This window comes from Podarcis gaigeae (genome assembly GCF_964106915.1).
Source record: "Podarcis gaigeae genome assembly, chromosome: 3".
Lineage (NCBI taxonomy): Eukaryota > Metazoa > Chordata > Lepidosauria > Squamata > Lacertidae > Podarcis > Podarcis gaigeae.
The window spans coordinates 11,396,808-11,419,945 of NC_139680.1; the positions used below are offsets into that span (position 1 = coordinate 11,396,808).

Below are 23,138 nucleotides of genomic sequence, written 5' to 3' on the forward strand. Positions count from 1 at the left end.
AAATGAAACTTCTCTTACGGTCAATACTTTAACAACCTTTGAATCATTATTGTTTTATTTGGCTCACTGAATACGTTACTTGGAATTGTATGTGGGGTCAGATGCCCCACAGCACACTCAATTCTATGAAATGCCAGTAGACACTAATAATGGAGAATGGATTCTGGATTCCTCAGGAGCAAACCTGTATTAAGTGATGCACTCAAGAGGGAAGAAAAAAGGTACACTTGTGAGCTTTACTCCTGTGAAAGGATGTTTCAAAACACCTGTTTAAAATCTCTAGTACATCTGACATCTTATATCGGTAGTAGCAGGTAGCAAATATCAGGCTGGGGTGTGTGTGTTTGAAACAGAAGACAGCTGCGATTTTTAAAAACACACAGGATTGATCAAATAAGAACATTTTTATTAATAGGGAAGCTGTTTTTCTGCAAGAAGAGACACTGGGCAGAGCAGAAAGCCTAGACAAGCAGTGCATGGAACTTCAGAGTAGCCTTATTTATATAGTAACAGCTACATTAAAAACAACCCATTTCCTTTCAGACAAGGATACTACGCTAAGGTGCAGTTCTGTGGTTTCTCTGCCAAAGCAGGCAAGCCCTGCCTCTGCCCAACCCAGGCCCTATTGAAATCCCTTCACACTAAAGCAGAAATCTGTTCCCAAAAGGAGGATCCATAATTAAGGGTGGAATATACACAGTTCAGGCACGCCATGGGCCTCATCGTGCCACCCTCAAGCTGCGAGACATGGTTTCTAAACCTTCAGAAATCACTGCTGTGCTTACTCCCCCATATTCAATAAGAGCTCCATGAATCCCCAGGATGCACTTGAAAATGTCACTGACCCCCGAGGAGCTGTTCCGAAATAAATTTTTGATCAGGTGATAATTTCACTAGTAGGACGCCATCACTAAATTTATACATTCAGGAAATTATGTATAGTATACTGCAAAAACACAGTAAGACATAAATCTGCCCACAGCTGCTCAGGAAGGTCCATTGGCTCCCAAGCTTCGGAACATTGTCCTCTTCCTGCTCCAGTCCATGCGAGACAGAGGAATTATTGCTTTTCTTCTTTCTGATCCCCAGAGCTTGAAGAGCTTCCTGAACTCTCAGAACTCTCCCGCTCGGATGCCATCTGAAGAGGGGGGAAAAGCAGTGTTAGATCAACAGGGCACCGACTAACAGAAGGATGTAAGAACAGGGCTCCCTCTTACTTATTTCTTGCTAGAAAGCTGAGCCACAAGAAAGAGTGCTGACTGGACCAAAAAAAATAATTCTTTACTTTCGCCAAGTGTTCAAATAAATTATGGAAATTTGACATCTTTATCTGCTAGTCCAATCAGCTGAGCTGAGGAGCCTGCAATCTTCTCCCTTAATCACCAGATCTCAAGATGCAAGCATTCAAAACTTGTGCTACATTTTTTTTTCTTCCGATCACCTCCCATTCCTAAGGTCAGCTACGATCAGCTAGTACTGGCAGTGTCTAGCAATCTCTCTCATGGTTTGACCAAGTGGTTTTGCTGACTTTTCGTTTACCCAGCTGGTCTTTCACTTGCTAAGACCAGGAGCATACATACAACTGGAAATTCCAAACCAGCTGCTCTTGCCCACCCTAATAAATAATAATAATAATAATAATAATAATAATAATAATAATAATAAATTTATTGTCAATGTACAACTTGTGTACAATGAAATTAACTGAGCCCCCCCCCCCCAATACACTCCGGCACACAGCCCTCCTACCTTTTTATAGGCCATTTCAAAGAGTTTCAGGGACGCTTGCTGTAAGGTAGATGCTGCCTGCCTGATGTTCTCGCCGGTTTCGCTATCTTTACGAGCTAGCAGTTCTCGCATTTTCGCAATTTCTTCTCTCAGTTTGTTGCACTGTAAAGCAATTGCAGAGAAACACGTGTCCATAACCCTTTCGGCATTTATCAAAGCGGATCTTGACCTCAATAAAGCCACACAGTCTACAGTAATTAGAAGGTGCCATCATCTGCCAGGGTGGAAGGATACCTTCAGCAAGGGGGAGGCCATGGAAACCAATCTGCCTGCCCTTACCCCGTTAGTTAAAAAATAAAAATAAATCACTTGCCTAATAAGTTTTTGTTCTCCGAGGTCTTGCCGCAGGTGATTAAAGTTTAAAGTCTATTTATTCGATTTCTATCCTACCTTTTCTCCAGGGAGCTCAAGGTGACATACATGGCTCTCCCCCACTGATCCTCACAACGACCCTGTGAGGTAGGTTAGGCTGAGAGACACTGAGTGGTGGTCCAGGGTCACCCAGTGAGCTTCATGGCCAAGTGGGGATCTGAACTGTGGTCTCCCCAGTCCTAGCCCAACACTGTAACCACTACACGAGCTCTCAGACATGCACAGACTGCCATAAGCATCAAGGTCAGCTCTCTATCATATTTAAAAATCAGTTATTTATTCCAGCGAGTTCATGGCTTGCGGGCACAGTGAAAAGGTAAAATGTACTGAAATTCACAAAAATAATGAAAACGTGTCGATCAGGCTTCCTCAACCTCGGCCCTCCAGATGTTTTTGGCCTACAGCTCCCATGATCCCTAGCTAGTAAGACCAGTGGTCAGGGATGATGGGAATTGTAGTCTCAAAACATCTGGAGGGCAAAGGCTGAGGAAGCCTGGTGTAGATGCTTCCCTCCCCACTGGTCTCCTAGAACCAGAAGTAGAATGATGAGGGCGGAACAGAGACAGGCACATTGGCATAGTCTCAGATTGCTTGGGAAGGACTTGGGAGAGATAGCAGCTTTGGGAAAGGTGGGGAACCTTAAGTCCTCACAACTGCCTCATTGGGGCAAGATCTATTACGACAAGTTGCTATGCTCACTATAGTCTCCTGAGTCGACCTAGTTTCCCTGAATAGAGTCAAGTTCATGGACACCATGTGATTTATTGCCAATTTGCTCCAGACAGCCTGAAATGTTGTCATGCATGATTACAGCGTAAACCATGAACATCGCTGCATAGCTGCCTCACCTTCACTGGCAAAGCAGCAGAAAAATCAGTAGGTGGGAGAAGCAATCAGGGACTGTAATGTTTGCTTTGCACAAGACCAACCACACAAAATCACCAAATTTTGTTACTCTAATGGATGGATCATGAATTTAGCATCATCACTGGTTTTTAAGAGAACAGAACAGCACTTGATTCTCAGAGTAGTTCCCTTCCCCCAAGTTGACTTGGCCCCTTCATGGCTTTTCCAGCAACCTTTCTCACACAGGGGACACTACCCCAATATAACAAAGCTTACAAGATTTTCTCTTTTTAATTTCTTGGGAGAAGTCTGCATTTATTATCTCTGCCGAAGGCTTTCTGGAATTAAAATTAAAGATCATGAATTGTTTTAAAAGCCTTTTCTCATTATCATAGGCTGCTTAGTTTCTCCGGTGATAAATTAGCACAGCCAGGAAATTGCTGTATGAAGGATTATACAATTTAGAGAGCATTAGTTTTGCACATTCTGACAAAAAGAGGAAGCAAATTCAGTACATGCCCAGGCAGCGTGTCAAATCCATACACAATTAATTGTAGACTGAGACAAAGGAAAACAATTCGTTTAGCGCAAGGCAGAACACCTACCTCATCAGCAGGTAGCTGATCTTTGAACTCTTCCATTTTGGATTCTGTATCATGGATTATTCCTTCTGCCATGTTTACAGCTTCAACACGTTCCTGTATAAAACAACAACTTTGGTGAAATACCCCATTTGTGCCCCTAACACTGCCATATCAATGAGGATCATGAAGCTGACACAGAATTAGGCATCTAAATATATTTCACCCAACTGTATCTCTTCGGATGCTCAATCATTCATTGATCTGTAAGCAAAAATTGCTCCAATTCTATCAATTTAAGGATTGTGAAAAGCGAGTGTAGCATCTATTTTAGTTTGAGGACCTAGACATCTGCTCAAAAGTTCTCCAAAGACAAAACTGCATTGGGAATCAATATTTCAGTCTAAAGTCATCACTGCAAAGTTACCTTTCTTCGTCTATCTTCTTCTGCATATTTTTCTGCATTTTTCACCATATTCTCAATATCGTCTTTGCTAAGACCACCAGAAGACTGGATCACAACTACAGAAAAATGAAATGGTATTTACACCTCACATTTGTATAAAAATTGCCAAAACTGACTTTCTGCAATCCGTATCTTCAATTAGTTTGTTCTCTTGCTTTTTCAAGAGCTATAGGCCTCCTATATTATTTGACATTTTCTACTATCTGATGTAGTACTGTCATTTTTAAGAACAAGAGTGCTTATGTAACAGATCTCAAAGCCAGGAGAGACAAGCTTCTCAGTTGTGTTGTGCTCAGTTAGAAATCTTCCACACGTGTTTTCAGAATGATGTGTTGATAATAGCATCACTGCACACACTTGATTGGTTCTGGCCATGAGCAAAGCTCAGAGATCTTACCAAAAGCTTCTAGAAAAGAAATTAAGCTCAGGTGGGAACTGCAAACTAAACAATGGCCACGTTTTATAGCTTGACAGAAGTTGCACACTAGTGCCTCCTTTCTTCTATTTTTCCTTCCTTCCCATGCTTTCATGATAGTCCTTTACTGTGCCTGACTGCCATAACGATTCCATCTGTTCACATTTCCCCTCCCCTCCAAAGAAGCAACTATCTAGCACACTCACTCTGTTGCTCCCGTCCTGTGCCTTTATCTTTTGCAGAAACATGAACAATTCCATTGGCATCAATGTCAAAAGTGACCTCAATCTGGGGGACTCCCCGTGGAGCTGGCGGAATCCCAACCTAAAATCACAAGGTGCATTGTTGATAACCAAGAGGGTACAATTACTAATAAGATTTGCGCTTCCTTATTAATTATGCAATAAATAGTAAGTATTTGAAATCAATTGCTGTTTCTACTTGCTATTCAGTGAAACAAACTAACACTGAAGTAGTACTGTACAATCTAATATTGATCCCTGATCAGATGTCAAACAGATGAACATCTATTTGACTTTTAGAAGACATCTGAAGGCAGCCCTGTTCAGGGAAGTTTTAAATGTTTTATTGTGTTTTTAATATTTTGTTGGGAGTTGCCCAGAGTGACTGGGGCAACCCAGTTGGAAGGGTGGCATATAAATAACAAGATTATGATGATTTCCACAACTCCTTGTAGTTGGCATCCATCTGCCTTGGAAGACAATGCAAGAGTGCACCTTTGGTAGTAAAGTCAAAATGCTGGAGCGTTACAGCGCCTGCTGTGGCTGTAGGGACTAATAAAGGAAAAACATGTTTTATTGCAGGTGGGGTAGATGAAGGCATCTGGTTTTGCTTAAAACCCACTTGCAGGTTAATGCTTATTTGAAGGAGGATTTTCACTCAATGAGCACATGCTTTGCATGCAAAAGGTTCAAGGTTCAATTTCTGGCATCTTTACGCAGGGTTGAAAGACGTCTAAGAGAGTTGCAGCCAGTGTAAACAGTACTTAGCTAGATGAACAAACACAGTTCCCTGTGTTCTTATGCTACTTTTCTATGCTATGACTACACACTTATACCCATTCATAGAAATATAGAGAAATACCCAGTGTCAATCAAACTCCAAGTAGACCCACTTATTTCAATGGGTCTACCCTGGCTATGATTTAGTACAGCAAGTCTTGTACAGAAAATCTGCACATGACAATGGCAAAATTAACGCTACAGTTCATTTTTTCCAAGTATTGTTAAAAGGAGGTGCTAATAACTTAGCTAGGCTGAAAAAATAATGAACTCTTCTAACATGTTCTGGGGTTGTTGTTCTTTTGCTGCAGAAAAGGTTTGTTCCTGTGCAGCAATGTCTTTCAACCCTAGTGGGCAGAATGAAACTATTTCCTATAATTTTCATACCATCACGGCAGATGAAAACAAACTTACCAAAGTAAATTGGCCAAGCAGCTTATTGTCACCAGCCATTTCTCTCTCACCCTGATGCACTTTGATCTCCACCTGAGTCTGTCCATCAGCAGCTGTAGAGAACACCTGTCAAAATGAAACACATTTGGTATCAGCAGGGTTACACAGCAGTGTTGTGTAATTAAAAATAGCAGCTGAGGGGAAAGCAAGAAGAATAGAAGGTAGCCAAACCAATAAGAGACAATGTAATTTCTTCCAAATAAATAAAAAATAATAATAATTTATTATTTGTACCCCGCCCATCTGGCTGGGTTTCCCCAGCCACTCTGGGCGGCTTCCAACAAAACAGTAAAAATACATCAAAATGTCACACATTAAAAACTTCCCTGAACAGGGCTGCCTTAAGATGTCTTCTGAATGTCAGGTAATTGTTTATCTCTTTGACATCTGGTGGAAGGGCGTTCCACAGGGCGGGCGCCACTACCGAGAAGGCCCTCTGCCTGGTTCCCTGTAGCTTTGCTTCTCGCAGTGAGGGAACCGCCAGAAGGCCCTCGGCACTGGACCTCAGCGCCCGGGCAGAATGATGGGGTTGGAGACGCTCCTTCAGGTATACTGGGCCGATAGTACTACAACTATCACAGCCTCTAACTTCTTAGCTACTGGAAAGTATAATATGTACTAGCAAATGACTGAAGTTCTGGGGGAACTTCATGCCTTAGAGTTGTAAGACAAAGCAGTGCTCCCAATGGATCTCCTACTTCCCCCACCCTTCCCACCAACCTATTGTTAGGTTCTTTGGGATAGCTCAGTTGGTAGAGCCGGAGACAATTAATCTCAGGGTTGTGGCTGTGAGCCCCACACTGGGCAAAAGGTTCCTGCATTTCAAGGAGGTGGACTAGATGGTCCCTACCAACTCTACAATTCTATGATTCTTACATGACTGGGCAGCATACAACAGTTACACCCTTAAGAATCATAGCCATTGCCATAGTGGAGGAACAGCTTACGGAAATCTTCATTTTTTTCCTATACTGTCTAAACCTTTGAGCACAAACAGCAAGAGAATGATGACCTCCAAAAGACCAAGAGGGATAGGAAGGAATGCTTTAGGGGCAGGGACATAGCATAAACCATAGAAGGGTACAAAGAATACACAGTACCATTTCACATAAAGCAATACGCAGAACACTGTCTCCCATACACACGCACACTCTCCTACCTGGCTCTTCTTGGTTGGAATAGTCGTGTTCCTGTTGATGAGCTTAGTGAAAACTCCTCCTAGCGTCTCAATACCAAGGGAAAGAGGAGTCACATCCAGCAGCAGCACATCAGTGACATCACCAGCCAGCACGCCTCCCTGGATGGCAGCACCAATAGCAACAGCTTCATCGGGATTAACTGCTTTGCTAGGAGCCCGGCCAAACAAGTCCTGGACAGTCTGCTGTACCTGAATGGAGACATAAGACATGCAAGCCTGTTAAGTTTTTTTTTGGGGGGGGGGGAGGGCAGGGGTTTAGAAATGGCAAAAAATCCCACTGAATCTGCAGGTTACTCTACAGTAGACACATTCTCTGTTTCCCTCTAATTCTAGGAACAACATGCAGCCCACTCTGAATAAGAAACAGAAGCTTTGAGATTTATATACAGTGGTACCTCGGGTTACATATGCTTCAGGTTACATACGCTTCAGGTTACAGACTCTGCTAACCCAGAAATAGTGCTTCATCAGGTTAAGAACTTTGCTTCAGGATGAGAACAGAAATCGGGCTCCGGTGGTGCGGCAGCAGCAGCAGCAGCAGCAGCAGCAGCAGCAGCAGCAGCAGGAGGCCCCATTAGCTAAAGTGGTGCTTCAGGTTAAGAACAGTTTCAGGTTAAGAATGGACCTCTGGAATGAATTAAGCACTTAACCCGAGGTACTACTGTATATATGAAAACTTCTCTTGAGGTTATTGACAAAGAATAGTATAGAGATTTATTCAAGTTAAGTTCGGACCTCTGGAACGAATTAAGTACTTAACCCGAGGCACCACTGTACATCATTGCACATATCTGCAGAAAACCACCACCATTAACTTACAGGAGACAAATACAGCCTTCTCATATGCCAAGAGAAATAAAATTATAAAACGCTTGCCTTCTGGACCCACAGCATTCTTTTATATAATGATCAGCCCTATTCAGTTATTCTCTCCCCCCCCCCCCGACGATGGACTTGCCCCAGCCTCCCGGCCATCCTCCGTAAGTTGGAGGGCTAACGTCTCTAGTAGGCAACCTACAAGAACAGAGCAGGCTCCCCACTGCACACAGTCACCCTCTAACATGTGAAGGATGAACTGGGAATAAGATAGGAGAGGCAGGCTGAGTGCGTTTATTCACACTCTATGTGACAGAACACAAGACTTGGATAGGGCCAAGTGCTGTGCCTTCACACGAGAGATATATAATAATAATAAATTTTATTTATACCCTGCCCTCCCCAGCCAAGGCCAGGCTCAGGGCAGTTCACAAGCAATAATAAAAACAAGTTGAATGAATACAGCTTAAAAACAAGATTAAAATACAACATTAAAATATTGAAACATTAAAATGCAGCCTCGTCACAGGAGGAGAAAGGAAAAAGAAAGAGGGGGAGGGAATCAAATTGGCAACCAAGCCAAAGGCCAGGCGGAACAACTCTGTCTTACAGGCCCTGCGGAAAGAAATCAGATCCTGCAGGGCCCTGGTCTCATGAGGCAGAGCGTTCCACCAGGCCGGAGCCAGTGTTGAAAAGGCCCTGGCTCTGGTTGCAGCTAATCTAACTTCCTTAGGGCCCGGGACCACTAGGGTGTTGCTATTTATGGACCTTAAGGTCCTCCGTGGGGCATACCGGGAGAGGCGGTCCTGTAGGTACAAGGGTCATAGGCCATGAAGGGCTTTAAAGGTCAAAACCAGCACCTTAAATCTGACCCTGTACTCCACCGGGAGCCAGTGCAGCTGGAAAAGCACTGGGTGAATATGCTCCCATGGCAGAGACCCCGTGAGGAGCCTCGCTGCAGCATTCTGCACCCGCTGGAGTTTCTGGGACAGCTTCAAGGGCAGCCCCACATAGAGCAAATTACAGTAGTCAGGCTTTTGTCCACAAACAAAAGGCACAGCAGCAAACCAACAGAATCTGAAAACAGGAGAACAGAGGCTTGAAAGACAGAGGACACTGTTCTTCTCCTGACCCTTCAGTGCCTCAGCGAGGGCTTTCCGGAGCCTTCAACCATCATGCATAAGCCTCTGGGCACATATTGCCTCATTTATAACTTAAGAGAGATACACTGGTGAGCTGGGAAGGAAGCCCCAAAGCAAAGACCTCAACAAACAAAAACACAAGCAACTCCCCCTGCAAAACAGACTTTAAATTCAAGCTACCAAGGTTTTAGCCACAGTTAAACTTTAACAGGCCAAGTCACGAGGGGCACAGGCAACAGAAAGGTAATGTTAATTTCATGCCAACACCATCTGCTGAGTTGCTACTCACTCCAGTCACTTTTGCTGTCTTAAGAGTTAAGCAAGGTCCAAAGGGCACAACTGATGATATGGGGGTCCAAGTATATTAAGTCACAGGAAATCTATTATACCTTAGGCATCCTGGTCATGCCACCAACTAATATAACTTCACCAATGTCGCTCTTGCTGACTTCAGCGTCCTGCATGGCTTTCTGGCAAGGTGCTATTGTCCTTCTGATCAGATCGGCCACAATCCCCTCAAACTGAGAACGAGTCAGCTTCATATTCAAATGCTTTGGTCCTGAAGCATCCATTGTAAGATATGGCAAGTTAATGTCTGTCTGCAATGCAAAAAATGATCAGCCATCAGAGATAAATAAAAAAACAAACAGCACCCTTTCTGATCTGACTCTTTCCTCAAGTCTGTAAAGGTAACCAAATTGTTGTTCGTATTTATTCCGTTCAGACGAAAAATCAAGGACTTCTTTCAAAACAAATTTTTAACACACCAACTCAAAATGTACAGTAATTGTTTAGTTAAAACAAATCCTTTGTTGTTATAAAAGATCTCTGGCCTAAAAGCAATGCTTGACTGCAAAGCTTAAATAAAAAATGTACTTGTCACACAGTTAAGATCACTAGAACAAGCTACAGCTATAGGCTATGGCACTTATCTATTACTCTGGCCAGAAAGAAAAGCTATTTATTTTTTCTCTCAGTAATAACTAATTCCCTCAGAGCGCTGAAAAAGGCAAACCCACCAGTCACCAACATTTGGGGCTTCTCCAGTCATTGTATTGTACACCATTAGTAGTTTACACATCTGGCTAGGCTCTAGGAATTCCCCCCAAAGCAACACTAGAGTATTATCACATTGTATTATCACTAGTATTATCACTAGAGTATTATCACATAGTGGACTGCAGTACTTCCACTACTGGGGAATATGCCCCACCCCTTGCTAGTGCTTTCGCTTGGAGTGAAATAATTCATTTATTCACCTGGACTGAAGAAGAGAGTTCACACTTTGCTTTTTCTGCAGCTTCCCTCACCCTCTGTAGAGCCATGTTATCTTTAGTTAGATCAACACCTGTCTGGAAAAGGACAAACAACATGCTCATAGTATTTTATTGTGACATAGCACAGCATTACAAAACCCACATTCTCTTACATGTTCAGTATTTTAAGTGGCTCTTCAAAATTACGTGCTTTATAGCACTGACAGTACTAATTGCACATGTTACCACATAAACAGCACAGTACAGTTGTACCTTGGGTGTCGAACCAATACGTTCCAGAAGCTCATTCGACTTCAAAAAGTCCGGAAACCAAAGCGCAGCTTCTGATTGGCTGGAGGATGGTCCTGCAGTCAATCGGAAGTCCCGTCGGATGTTTGGGTTCCTAAGAGCATTCGCAAACCAGAAAACTCACTTCCGGGTTTGCGGCATTCAGGAGCCAAAAGGTACGACTGTACTACCAACAACTATGTAACACACCACAGATTTACCTGACTTGAGCCAATTTACTAATTTTCATTGTGTTAACGGATCTTTAAACAGCGAGGCTGGGAATTCTCTTTCCTTCATTCTTTTTAATTAACATTAGAACTAATGTGTCTGTTCTTCACTCCAGCTACTAATACTAGACTAGCTACATCTTGGTACACAAGTGCCTTCTGTTGCCAAGCGATCATTTCCAGTCCCAGTTATGTTCTGCTTCTCAAGTACGCATCATTCCTGCCCAAGCTACGTTTAAGGGGAAAAGGTAAACCTTCCACTGCCACAAAATGAATGCTAAACGGTACTGGATGCTAACAAAATCTGGCAGTGCTGAATTGCCTATTAATGTCAACATTATATAATCCACTCATTAAAACATCCAGCGAGCACCCAAGCCTTTTCTACATAGCACCATCAATTTACTTCAATGAATTTGGATTGGCTGTTCACTAAACTTTATCTGACACGACTAACAAAACGAGACTGACAGTTAACCAAATTTTAGTTGCGTCCGTAAAGAAAGGCACTGCACTGAAACTGTGTGCTCTGGGAGAGGCTTTTTCTTCTACATCCACTCCAGCCTCAAACAGCCGCGCAAGGATGGAAAGTATAGCTGCCATTATATGGCATGGAGATCCATGGCTCATGACCATGCAGGCAACATGTAAAATGTGTGCTGGCCTTCGGAGTGTTAGGTAAAGGTACGACTGGGGTTGAGGCTCTCATCTCACTTTACTGGTCGAGGGAGCCAGGGTACAGTTTCTGGGTCATGTGGCCAGCATGACTAAGCCGCTTCTGGCGAACCAGAGCAGTGCACGGAAACGCTGTTTACCTTCCTGCTGGAACGGTACCTCTTTATCTACTTGCACTTTGACATGCTTTCGAAATGCTAGGTTGGCAGGAGCAGGGACTGAGCAACGGGAGCTCACCCTGTCTCAGGAATTCGAACCGCCAACCTTCTGATTGGCAAGCCCTAAACCACAGCGCCACCAGCGTCCCTCCACAGCGCCACCGAGTTAAAATGTACTGAACACACACCACATCACATGCCTCCCCCCTGCTTATGTTCAAGAGGTGAAAACATGTTTAAAAACGAACTACAAGATTTCAGTAAGGCCAGTGGCAAAGGAAAAGAGTGCATAGTTTTATTGTCTTGGAAACCAGTGTGGCTCTTCTAATAAAGTTAGTCAGATCCATGCAGGTCTCCCTTATTTAAGGTTAAATGAACACTTGAAAGAGCTCTCTGGTGGTTCCTTTATCTCCAGACCATGAAATACAAGCGACTTACCTCTCTTTTGAAGTCTTTCACAATATGCTGCAACAAGGCCTGGTCAAAATCTTCACCGCCCAAGAAAGTGTCACCATTGGTGGATTTGACTTCAAAGACTCCCTTCTGAATTTCCAAGACAGAAATATCGAATGTGCCACCACCCAAGTCATAGACTGCAATACTAAAGGGGGCGGGAGAGACAAATGCATTATCACCTTCAGTCCTGGGGGACCATCAGTTTCCTCTTTTTAATCAACAGCTAACATGTTAAAGGCGTGAGGCTGTTGCAAGTTGCTTTATTTCATTACTTGGAATCTTAAGATTTCAGAGGCTGTCCAATTTTTGCAGCACTGTCTATTTAATTTTAATCCGACAAGCAACTTGTTGAAACAGAAGCAGCTGCTTATGAACCCAGGTATCAGGAATTAATGGGTTTATCTCCTTCTTGGCATGAAAGTCACCGTACTCTGCGCAGTTGCATGGAAGAGAGAATGCCATCAATTTCAGAGGTTGCCCTGCATCTCTGCTTACAGGAATATAATACTTTGCTATACTGAGCACAGAGGACTACATATGAAAGTATGCTCGAAAGTTAGTTCCATTGTTTGCCTAAAAACTGGAGGAAGCTGCCCGGAAGCTGGCAATTCATTTATCTGACCTAAGAAACATGAAAGCAATGGAGCTCAAGTTCTCAGAAGAGAGGAAGCAGAGTTTTATATACTTACACTTTGTCTTCAGACTTATCCAAGCCATAAGCTAGTGCTGCAGCTGTTGGCTCATTTATCACCCTCAAAACATTCAATCCCGCAATCTGCCCGGCATCTTTAGTAGCCTTGGAAGAAAATAATGGCGTGTTAAAACATTGCTTGATTACAAAAAAGGTCAGTGTTTCCTCTGCAAAAAAAGCTTTTGAGAGAATTCTTGTAAAGCAACTATAATGGGGAAGTGCTATAACTCAGTGGCTACAGCATCTCCTTTGCATGCAGGTTCCATATCCAGCCCCAAGCTTCACTTAGTAGGACTGAGACTAAGATTGCCCCTTTTCTGAAATCCTAGAGGCTGCTGCCAGTCAGTGTAGACAATACTTAGCTAGATGGCCCAATGGTCTGATTCAGTATAAAGCAGCTTCCTAGGTTCTTAATGGAGTCACATGCATTTTGGACTTCAGGCATTAACACATCCATGGAGAAATATATATGGAAAAGTATTCATGTATACTACTGCAGCAGAATACAAGATATTGGAAACAGCCCACACAGATGAATCAAATTCAGATTTCAGCAACCTTACCTGCCTCTGAGAATCATTGAAATACGCAGGGACTGTGATGACAGCATTTTTTGCCGGATGCCCCAGATAATTTTCTATTAAGTAAAAAGCATCATTTAAAATAGGTTCATATATAGACATGTCAAAGCAGATATTCCAATCTGGATGGCTTCCAGCTAGTGAAATGATTACTTAAGACTCTATGAAAGATTGGGAGTAGGTTTGCTTATTAAAATATTTGTATTTTGACATTCCTCCAATGAGTTCAGGGTGACATACAAGAAACAGTCCCATTTCCTCCTCACAACCACCCTCAGGGTAGGTTACACAGAGTTTCTGACCGCGCTCCTAATATCTGGATTAAATTTGAATCCGAGTCCCTTTGGTTACAATCTGACACACTAGCAAATCACCTACAGTAGCTCTGTTGAGATAAAACATGGAATATTTTCCTGTGTGTTACCCCTTTCCTCATCAGGATGTTGTTGATGCTTAATGTTTTACTATGTTTTATATACAGTGGTACCTTGGGTTAAGAACTTAATTTGTTCTTCAGGTCTGTTCTTAACCTGAGGTACCACTTTAGCTAATGGGGCCTCCTGCCGCTGCTGCGCGATTTCTATTCTCACCCTGAAGCAAAGTTCTTAACCCGAGGTACTATTTCTGGGTTAACAGTCTGTAACCTGAAGCATCTGTAAACCGAGGTACCACTGTATGCTGTAAGCCACCCAAAGTGGCTGGGGAAGACTATGCATGACTGCCAAGTACAGGTTTATGAAATGCATACTATTTCCCCCCCCCCCCTTGTGCATACTCATTGCCTTTCTCCTATTTCTATTATAATCCTTAATAAACTTATTTCATTTGAACCCAGGTCTTGACTGGATTCTCTACCACCAAAGGGAGAGAGCTCCTTCCATGCTGCCCACAGTTCTTAAGTCAAGCAAAATGATTCAAATTAACAGAAAGTAAGAGGGCAAGATGAGCTAGTACTGGACCAGTGTACACTGTGGAAATTTAGCTGGGAAACCCACTACAATCTGGTAAATAATCCATGGGTCATGGGCAGCTCATTGGTGTGGGGATGCTGAGCCCCTCTACTTCCCACACTCCCAGCTCAGGTGCTTTACATTACAAACCTGCTGTCTCCTTCATCTTCATCAATATGAAGGCACCAATCTGGCTGGGGGAATACAGCTTTCCATGAGCTTCTACCCAGGCATCTCCATTAGAAGCACGGACAATTTTAAAAGGAACGTTTTTGCTGGAAGTACAAATATTTTTAAAAGGTTACAGAGCCTGCGTCAACAAATCAATCATGCATCATCACCATCACTCCACCGGCATTGTTCTTTAATGAAGCAACAAAGCAGGCAAAAGGACAACTTTAAAAGAACAAATGTTGCATTTCTATAAAACCATCTCTAGACTATTATACAAAAGAGACCCTCTAGTCCAAAGTCCAATCTTGGTCAGGAAAACTGGCCAGTGAAGGCCACTTTATTTCAATTGTTTTATTCCGATCATCCACAACTACATTTGGAGCTTACAACGCTCCACAAGTTCAAATATGTTTAGGTTTGCAGCACGGTTTGCATTAATAGAAAAGATAACTTCCTTACATATCCTTCTGCACTTCCGAATCATCATATCGCCGCCCAATTAGTCGTTTTGTTGCATAGAATGTATTGGGGGGATTCGTGACGGCCTGTCTTTTAGCTGGCATGCCAACCAACCTCTCACCATCGCTTGTAAAGGCTACAACAGAAGGGGTCGTCCTGGCACCTTCAGCGTTTTCCAGCACCTATGCAAGATAAAAGAATATGCAACAGTGACCGTAGTTGAAGCAGCAGAAACTGGGTTTTTCTATTTTATCGTCAGGAAGGGTTGGTTTCTATTTAAGACTATAAGCTCCTTTGTGGAGGAGGTTCCTCATAAAATGGGGTGTACATTTTGAGATAAACAATGAAGTGGATAAACAATTCTTTCTAACTCACTTTCGCTTGCTTCCCTTCCATGACTGCCACACAAGAGTTGGTCGTGCCGAGATCAATGCCAATGACAGCACCTTTGATTGCTTCTGATCTGAAAAGATAAATTTAAATGTATTTTAAGCAAGAAAATGTCTACCTTCCATCGCACCACAAAAGCAGCAAGCCTACTACTGTTCTTCCAGCTGTGTCATAGTTAGAATAGTGACTGCATTATAAGCAGTACAACAAAAAGATCAAGGCCATACTTTATCTTGTCCCTAATCTATGCCAAGCACACACTTCAGCATATTTAACAAACTCACATATTTAACTACATTTTAACTGATTCCAGCTTTTCAAAGGCAAAGTTATGGTTTTGGCCATCACTACAGAAGAGCTTTACAATGGGGGCTTCACACTAGATCCTATGACCCTTTCAACTACTGCTGTTTCACATAGCAGTATGCTCGGAGACAACTGGTAAGGCAATTGTCCTCCCTCATCACTAGCCAGAGAAAATTCAGGATTGACCCAGGTTGCTTACAGCAGTGCTCTGCACCGTAACAGCACAAGGCTAGCACCTACTGTGAATTATAGAGGGAAGATACACTCTTCAAAGATGTACATAGAAATTCTGACTTTAAACCTCTCTGGGACAATACTGCCTGAAGAGCTTTTAGAACCAAGGTAGATGAACCATAGAGGTTGGGTCTATCAATTGCCATTAACCTGACAGCTAAATGGAGCCTCAATGTTAAAATGCTGCATGATGACACCTTTCTTTCTTTTTATAAATCCCTTCTTAAAGTCAACCTTTGCACTAAAGCTTTTGGCATAATCTCCTACTTTCCGTGCCCTGGAATAATTACACTATTAGTTTCTTGTTCATTTCACCCTTGAAATCCCTTGGCACTGGGATCCATCCTCCTGCATTTTGTAGATGGTGATATTTTTAATTATGGAAGACACAAGGATTTAAGTTTTTTCTCCAACCAGAATCCATGCCCAAGCAAACTGCTAATTTTTCATGTCAGTATTATCAGATTTCAGAAAACAGATGATTTACACAAATTGAAATTCTCAGATTTTTATTTTTTCTTGAGAGCGAGACTGAATTCCCCAACAATTACTTTTTTTTACCAAAAACAAAACAGTACGAAGGTTAACACTTGTTTGGCATACATGCCCCCAACATATGAGCCAGTCTCACCAGAAATTTCCAGTTCTGTCACCTGCCATTTCTATTTAGTTATTGTCTTTCTTCTCTCTACTTTTGGAGAAAGAGCTCTTAAGAAATGTTTGGTCTTCACACCACCCATGGGTTCTTGATAGGACTATAGCTTTTCCAAAAGCAAAAGCTCTGAATGCCTACAATCTGAGGAACAATTGCCTTCTTTGTGATGCTCCTTTTAAGAGTGAAGTAAAAATTTGCTTTTGCACTTTCAGTTCACATTGCCATTTCATTAAGACGAATAATGCTAGCTTGTTCAGCTATGTTACTTACGCATATTGCCTGCTTGTTACAGATCTGAGGATATCTTGACTTAAGCCATTCCAGAAAACCTATAAAAGAAATGACGCTAATGAGATGCATTCATAAACAGCTACTATATGTCAATGAAATGAACCACCTTCCGCCACCACTTAGTGCTTTTAAAACTCAAAAACATGTCTTCCTATGAGACGACTGCACCAGTTAAAAGCTTGATGATGGCTTCAGCTTGGCAAACATCCTGACTTCTGTAGTTTTTATTGCCCTACCTGCTACATCCAGTTTACATTCTGATCCTATGCATGTTAACTAAGAAGTCCCACTGAGCTAGATGGAACTTACTCCTAAGTAATCCCACACAGAAATACAGCCTCATGAGCTATATCAAAGCAAGTTTCTTTCCAGGGCAATTCCTTACTAATATATAATCTCAAGCATACTGCTTTTCAGTTTCCAAGCATTTCTCTCACCTTACCAATTACTACTTCAACAGAAGCCAGTTTGGTCATGATATATGCAGGTCCCAATCATTCTAATCCACCAAGGCGAATTTTGCTGCTCCCCATGTTCTGAAAAAACTTGATTTTTAACATAGCCTTTTAAGATTCTTATCTACTGTGCAAATAATCGCTGTACCTACTAACTAAAGCATGGGTAGGCAAACTAAGGCCTGGGGGCCGGATCTGGCCCAATTGCCTTCTAAATCCGGCCTGTGAATCAGTGTGTTTTTACATGAGTAGAACATGTCCTTTTATTTAAAATGCATCTCTGTGTTATTTGTGAGGCCTGCCTGGTGTTTTTACATGAGTAGAATGTGTGCTTTTATTTCAAATGCATCTCTGGGTGATTTGTGGGGCATAGGAATTGGTTCATATTTCCCCCCCCCCCCCCAAAATATATAGTTGAGCCTCCGACAAGGTCTGAGGGACAGTGGACCAGCCCCCTGCTGAAAAACAAGTTTGCTGACCCCTGAGCTAAAGGGCAGAAAGCTCAGAAAGAAAGGGGGCAGCTGTGCTACTCCCTTTAAAATAAAAAAAGTTCCAAAATCCAGCCTTGCAGCAATACTTTTTATTAGGCCAACCAAAATAATCAAGAAACAGTGCATAACCGTTACATACATTATTCGGCGCGTTACATAAATGATTTAATGGAGATTCTCCCCGCCCCCACCCCACCCGCTTTAACACACGTGCTCTCCTCACTGGATGCCTAAACCCCTCAGGCCCTCGAGCCAGGCAAGGATCTGACACCCAGCGGCAAAAGAAAACTCATTTTCTTTACACCCCCCCGGCCCTCCCCTCACACGAGCAAAATAAATAATTTTAAAAAGCCGGTCAGATTTCACGAAGCACGTGTCTGCCTTGACACACGTGTCCTGCGCGACACACGTGAGCCGCGGAAAGGTCGTGGGAACTAGCCGGTTTTGAGGCAGCGCGCTTCCGAGCTCCAACCCCCACCCCGCCTGAAGGGCACGGAAGGGGGCCCTTCTTTTCTGAGGGGGCTCTCAACGCCCTTGCCCTCCCCTCTTCGCTCGTCCGTCCGTCGCGCCTTCTCCTTCTCCGCCCAAGGCGCCTCACCTGAGCAGGCCCTGCGGCGGCCCCTCCGCGGCGCAGAACCAGCAAGCGGGCGGCAGTCAACATGGTGGCGGCGTCGGAGGCCTGAGGAGAAGCGGAGAGAGCTGCGCGCGGCCGCTGCGGGTGCTTTCTCGAAGCCTCTGGCCCACGTGAGTGAGGCGAGGGGGCGTGGTCCAAGCCTACGCTCGCGCGCACGCGTCGTACGAGGGAGGGGGTCCTCCGCCTTCTCGCGGACGTCTTAGCAAAGCGCCGGGGGAGAAACGCCCCGTGTCAGGAAAACATGCACACACACATACCCCGGTACCGCTTTGAAAGGCACCAGTTTCTTTTTGTAAGAGGTTTTTTTTGTTTTTTGTTTTTAATTATCCCTCAAGGAACGCATCGAGAAAAAGTGCCGCATCAGGCATTTTCCTAGGACAGCTCTGTGAATGGGCCCTTGCGGAGCGGCAGCCGCCGCGCAACGCCTCAAGGTCAAAGATTGCTTGATTGACGCACTACGGGAGGGAAGGCGGGACCGGAAGCCGGCTTTTTCGAAGGCGCAGGGGAAACAGGGCGGGGGGGAGTTTGTTCGGGGATTTCTAGGCGCGCGTGCGCAGTTCGCAAGCGCCTGACGAAACGGGCTGCAATGCTGCGTGCGCGGCTGGACGCAATGGGATGTACTAAACGTGCAGAGTTAGGACTGGTTTGCTAGGGTTCGCCTCTGCGAGGTCGAGAGCAGAGGAAGTGATGAAATTCTCCTCAGGGTGGCCATGGCTTATTAAAATTTGCACCCCCCAAAAGTCCCTTTTAAACGTAATTTGACGACCCAGTGGCGGTTTTACGTATAAGCTAAACAAGCGATAGCTTAGGACCCCACTCTCTCGCCCCCCCAAATACTTATTTTTTATTTTTTATATTATTAAAATTTTATTAACATATAAAACATATACATTTGCAAAATACACATACACAACGCACTACCTTATTTTCATAACATAAAACATACTGTGATAGGAATTTTGAGGTCTTGTAAAGGTAAAAGGACCCCTGACCATTAGGTCCAGTCGTGGCTGACTCTGGGGTTGCGGCACTCATCTCGCTTTACTGGTCGAGGGAGCCGGCGTACAGCTTCCGGGTCATGTGGCCAGCATGACTAAGCCGCTTATGGTGAACCAGAGCAGCACACGGAAATGCTGTTTACCTTCCCGCTGGAGTGGTACCTATTTATCTACTTGCACTTTGACGTCCTTTTGAACTGCTAGGTTGGCAAGTGCAGGGACCGAGCAACGGGACCTCACCCCATTGCGGGGATTCAAACCGCCGACCTTCTGATCAGCAAGTCCTAGGCTCTGTGGTTTAACCCACAGCGCCACCCGCATCCCTTTGAGGCAGGGGCGCCGACTTATAAAAAATATTGGGGGGGCCCATACCGGGGTCCTGCCCCGGGAAGTTTTCTAAATTTTAGATGAAAATTAGTGAGTTTTAAAGTTTTTAAAAAGTATTTTAGAGTCATATGATCAACATTAGAACCCCGAAAACTCGACTCTCTATAACTCCACACTCCGGGAAACTCGACAAGCCTGAAACACTTTTTGGCTTTGAAAAAAGAAACAAAACAAAAACACGCACGGTATTTTTGTAAAAAGCTAATTTAATTTACAGTAACAATTATGCTTATAGACTATTACAGAGCAGTGAATATATAGCTCTGAAAAGACTGAAATGATATTTAAATAAATCCTAAACTATCATTAAAAGAATAAAACAAAATATTGCTGACGCACAGTAACAGCACTTTGATTAATAAGTGAAATAGCTAATTTAAGCTTACTTTGAATAAGGCTGAGGGTTCATTAAATAAATATAATATCTTAAAGTTAATGCTTTAATACAGTTAATAAAGTTAATACAGTATGCCTAATACTGTATGTAAATACTGTAATACTGTATGTAAATAACGGGCTTTAATTGGGTCTTACACCCTAAAAATATTTAAGTATTTGAAAATAACTAATACAGTACTATAGTAATATAGAAATACAGTACTAAACTAGTACTAATATTTCAAAACTGAAAATTTAACATTCTGTATGTATTTCATTCTCTATTTTATAAAGATTTTTAATATCTGACAGTGAGTTTGGAGTAGCCCAATGCAAAAATCCTGAGGATCCATGTGGATCCGTGCTTTGTAACCACGTTTTTGCACCACTGTGACCCTAGGCAACAGTGGGTGCGTGATTTTTTTGGTGCAAGATGTAGCCATGGACATGCTATGTGATCTGATGGTGAATTTGGGGTGACCCAATGCAAAAATCCTGAGGATCCATGTGGATCCGTGCTTTGTAACCACGTTTTTGCACCACTGTGACCCTAGGCAACAGTGGGTGCGTGATTTTTTTGGTGCCAGATGTAGCCATGGACATGCTATGTGATCTGATGGTGAATTTGGGGTGACCCAATGCAAAAATCCTGAGGATCCATGTGGATCCGTGCTTTGTAACCACGTTTTTGCACCACTGTGACCCTAGGCAACAGTGGGTGCGTGATTTTTTTGGTGCCAGATGTAGCCATGGACATGCTATGTGATCTGATGGTGAATTTGGGGTGACCCAATGCAAAAATCCTGAGGATCCATGTGGATCCATGCTTTGTCACCACGTTTTAAATGGGGAGGGAAGGAAAAACACAGAAGGGACAAGAAGCACAAGAGGGGTGTGCGGAGAAGCAGCTGGCTAAGAATGCAGGGGAGGAGTTTAACGGGGTGGGGGAGGAAAGGAAGGCAAAAGTCCCCCCCCCAAGCCAGCCCTCTCTCTCTCTCCCCCACCTGCGAGTCCCTAGAGCACGGAGAGGAGGAGGTGCTGGGCTGGAGCCTGCAGGAGGTGGTGGGCTGGAGCCTGCAAGCAGTGTGACTAGGAAAGAATTAGAAGGAAGGACTCGATCCTTTCCTTAACCCTCTGCTTGCCAGGAGGGCAGGGGATTCCCTGCTCTTTGTTGAGTTTGAGCAAACGCAGCAACAGAAGCGGGTGGGCAGTAAGACCCTGAGGCAGAATGCAGGAAAGCAGCAGTTTCTGCCTTCCCTCCGCCCGCCCGCCCAATCTTATTTTACGATAATAATTTTCTTAAATTATTGGGGGGGCAGAGCCCCCCCAAACGAATTTTTGAGGGGGCTCGGGCCCCCTCAGGCCCCATGGAGTCGGCGCCTATGCTTTGAGGTCTTACATATATGTTAAATGTTCATAAGTGTGCCAACCAAGCACGTACATAGATCAGCACAGGAAGACCGACCTGAAACCATTTTGATTCCCAAATTGTCCCAAACTGACCAAATGTTTTCTCTGCAAGGTCAAGGAAAATGGAAACGCCTCCCCATTGTCTTTTCCTTCACAAATCCTGTCTTAAGGGTATGTCTGTGTTTGAATAGGGTGTGAGCCTGTGACCTGGTCCAGGAACTAAGTATTTATCATTACAGAAGACTGGCCGGGCTACCCAGGCAATCCAATCAAGTAACCTGCCAGACAGGAGAAAAACGACATTCAAATTTCTGTTTTAGACCGCCTTTTCTGTGATGTAGGTATGATGTATCTGGGGTGTGGTCATGTGCGCCATTGTTCTGGGTTCCTCCTCCTTTCCTGTAGGTCAGAGGAGCACCCTGTGGCAACAGATCAATAAAGATCAAGCTTACTAGCTGCTTTGCTTCTCAATATACTCTGGTTGGCCTCTGTTATTTTCTCCTACCAATAGGGAACCTAACGTAAGGACTCTATATGGGCTCTTGGATACCCCATAAGGGAAAAGGGCAATTTTTGTTTACAACACTGCATTACTCTATATAATACCTACCTATACTGTACATATCAGCATACCTACATACCTACCCCACACGGACACCCGCCAAGTGACTTGACCTCCAGCCGTTCTTATTACGCTACTTTATTTTTCCAACTAGCTTAAATGCATTTCATTATTTCTTTAATCTCTTCTTCCATCTTGACTTTACTCTCCTTTCACTCTAATCATTTTCTGTATTCACTCAATATCTGTCAGAAATTCTACTTTTTCCACATAAATTTTGATGTGTTCCTTAAAGATTGCGCACTCCTTATTCACTTTTTGTACCATATCTCCTCTTATCCTCCCTGTTAGTTCAGCAATATGAAAGTATTCCATCATTTTAGATAACCAGTCTGTTTTAGTTGGGACGCTGCTGCTTTTCCAATTTTTGGCAATCAATAACCTTGCCGCCGTAGTTGCATACATAAATATTGGTCTGACCGTTCTTTTTATTTCCTCTGACATGATACCTAGGAGAAAGGATTCTGTTTTCCCCCCAAATTAAAATCTAAACATCTTTTTCAGTTCTTTGTAGCTACTTTCCCAGAATCCCTCTATCTCTTTGCACTCCCACCACATATGTAGAAAGGTTCCTGCCTTCTTAATTGTATTTCACTATTAATATACTTCTTCGTAATTTTATTTCAGTTCAACAATTACCTTGATAAAATACATATTTTGTTATGTGCAAATGGCTTTAGATACCTATTGTTTAGTCGTGTCTGACTCTTCGTGAGCACATGGACCTGAGTATGCCAGGCACTCCTGTCTACAGATACCTATTAGGTCCATAAATTATCATATAGCATATATTCAACAACAACAAATAAACATTGACAATTCGTTGTTGACAAAGGACAGCTGGACATATAAAGGGCTGCATTACCTTCA

General features: G+C 43.3%; 1 protein-coding gene across 1 annotated transcript; it reads right to left on the reverse strand.

The window, feature by feature from the left end:
* Positions 1-385: 385 nt before the first annotated feature.
* On the reverse strand, positions 386-18,982 carry HSPA9 (heat shock protein family A (Hsp70) member 9). Its single transcript, XM_083730319.1, has 17 exons — positions 18,438-18,982; positions 16,873-16,931; positions 15,393-15,480; positions 15,018-15,199; positions 14,535-14,659; positions 13,417-13,490; positions 12,852-12,958; positions 12,145-12,307; positions 10,359-10,451; positions 9,489-9,698; positions 7,103-7,330; positions 5,905-6,009; positions 4,675-4,792; positions 4,015-4,109; positions 3,612-3,704; positions 1,750-1,890; positions 386-1,138 (listed from the first exon to the last, which is right to left on the reverse strand). The coding sequence occupies exons 1-17, from the start codon at positions 18,498-18,500 to the stop codon at positions 1,061-1,063; spliced, it is 2,022 nt and encodes a 673-aa protein (XP_083586445.1). The 5' UTR covers positions 18,501-18,982; the 3' UTR covers positions 386-1,060.
* Between the last annotated feature and the right edge of the window lie 4,156 nt (positions 18,983-23,138).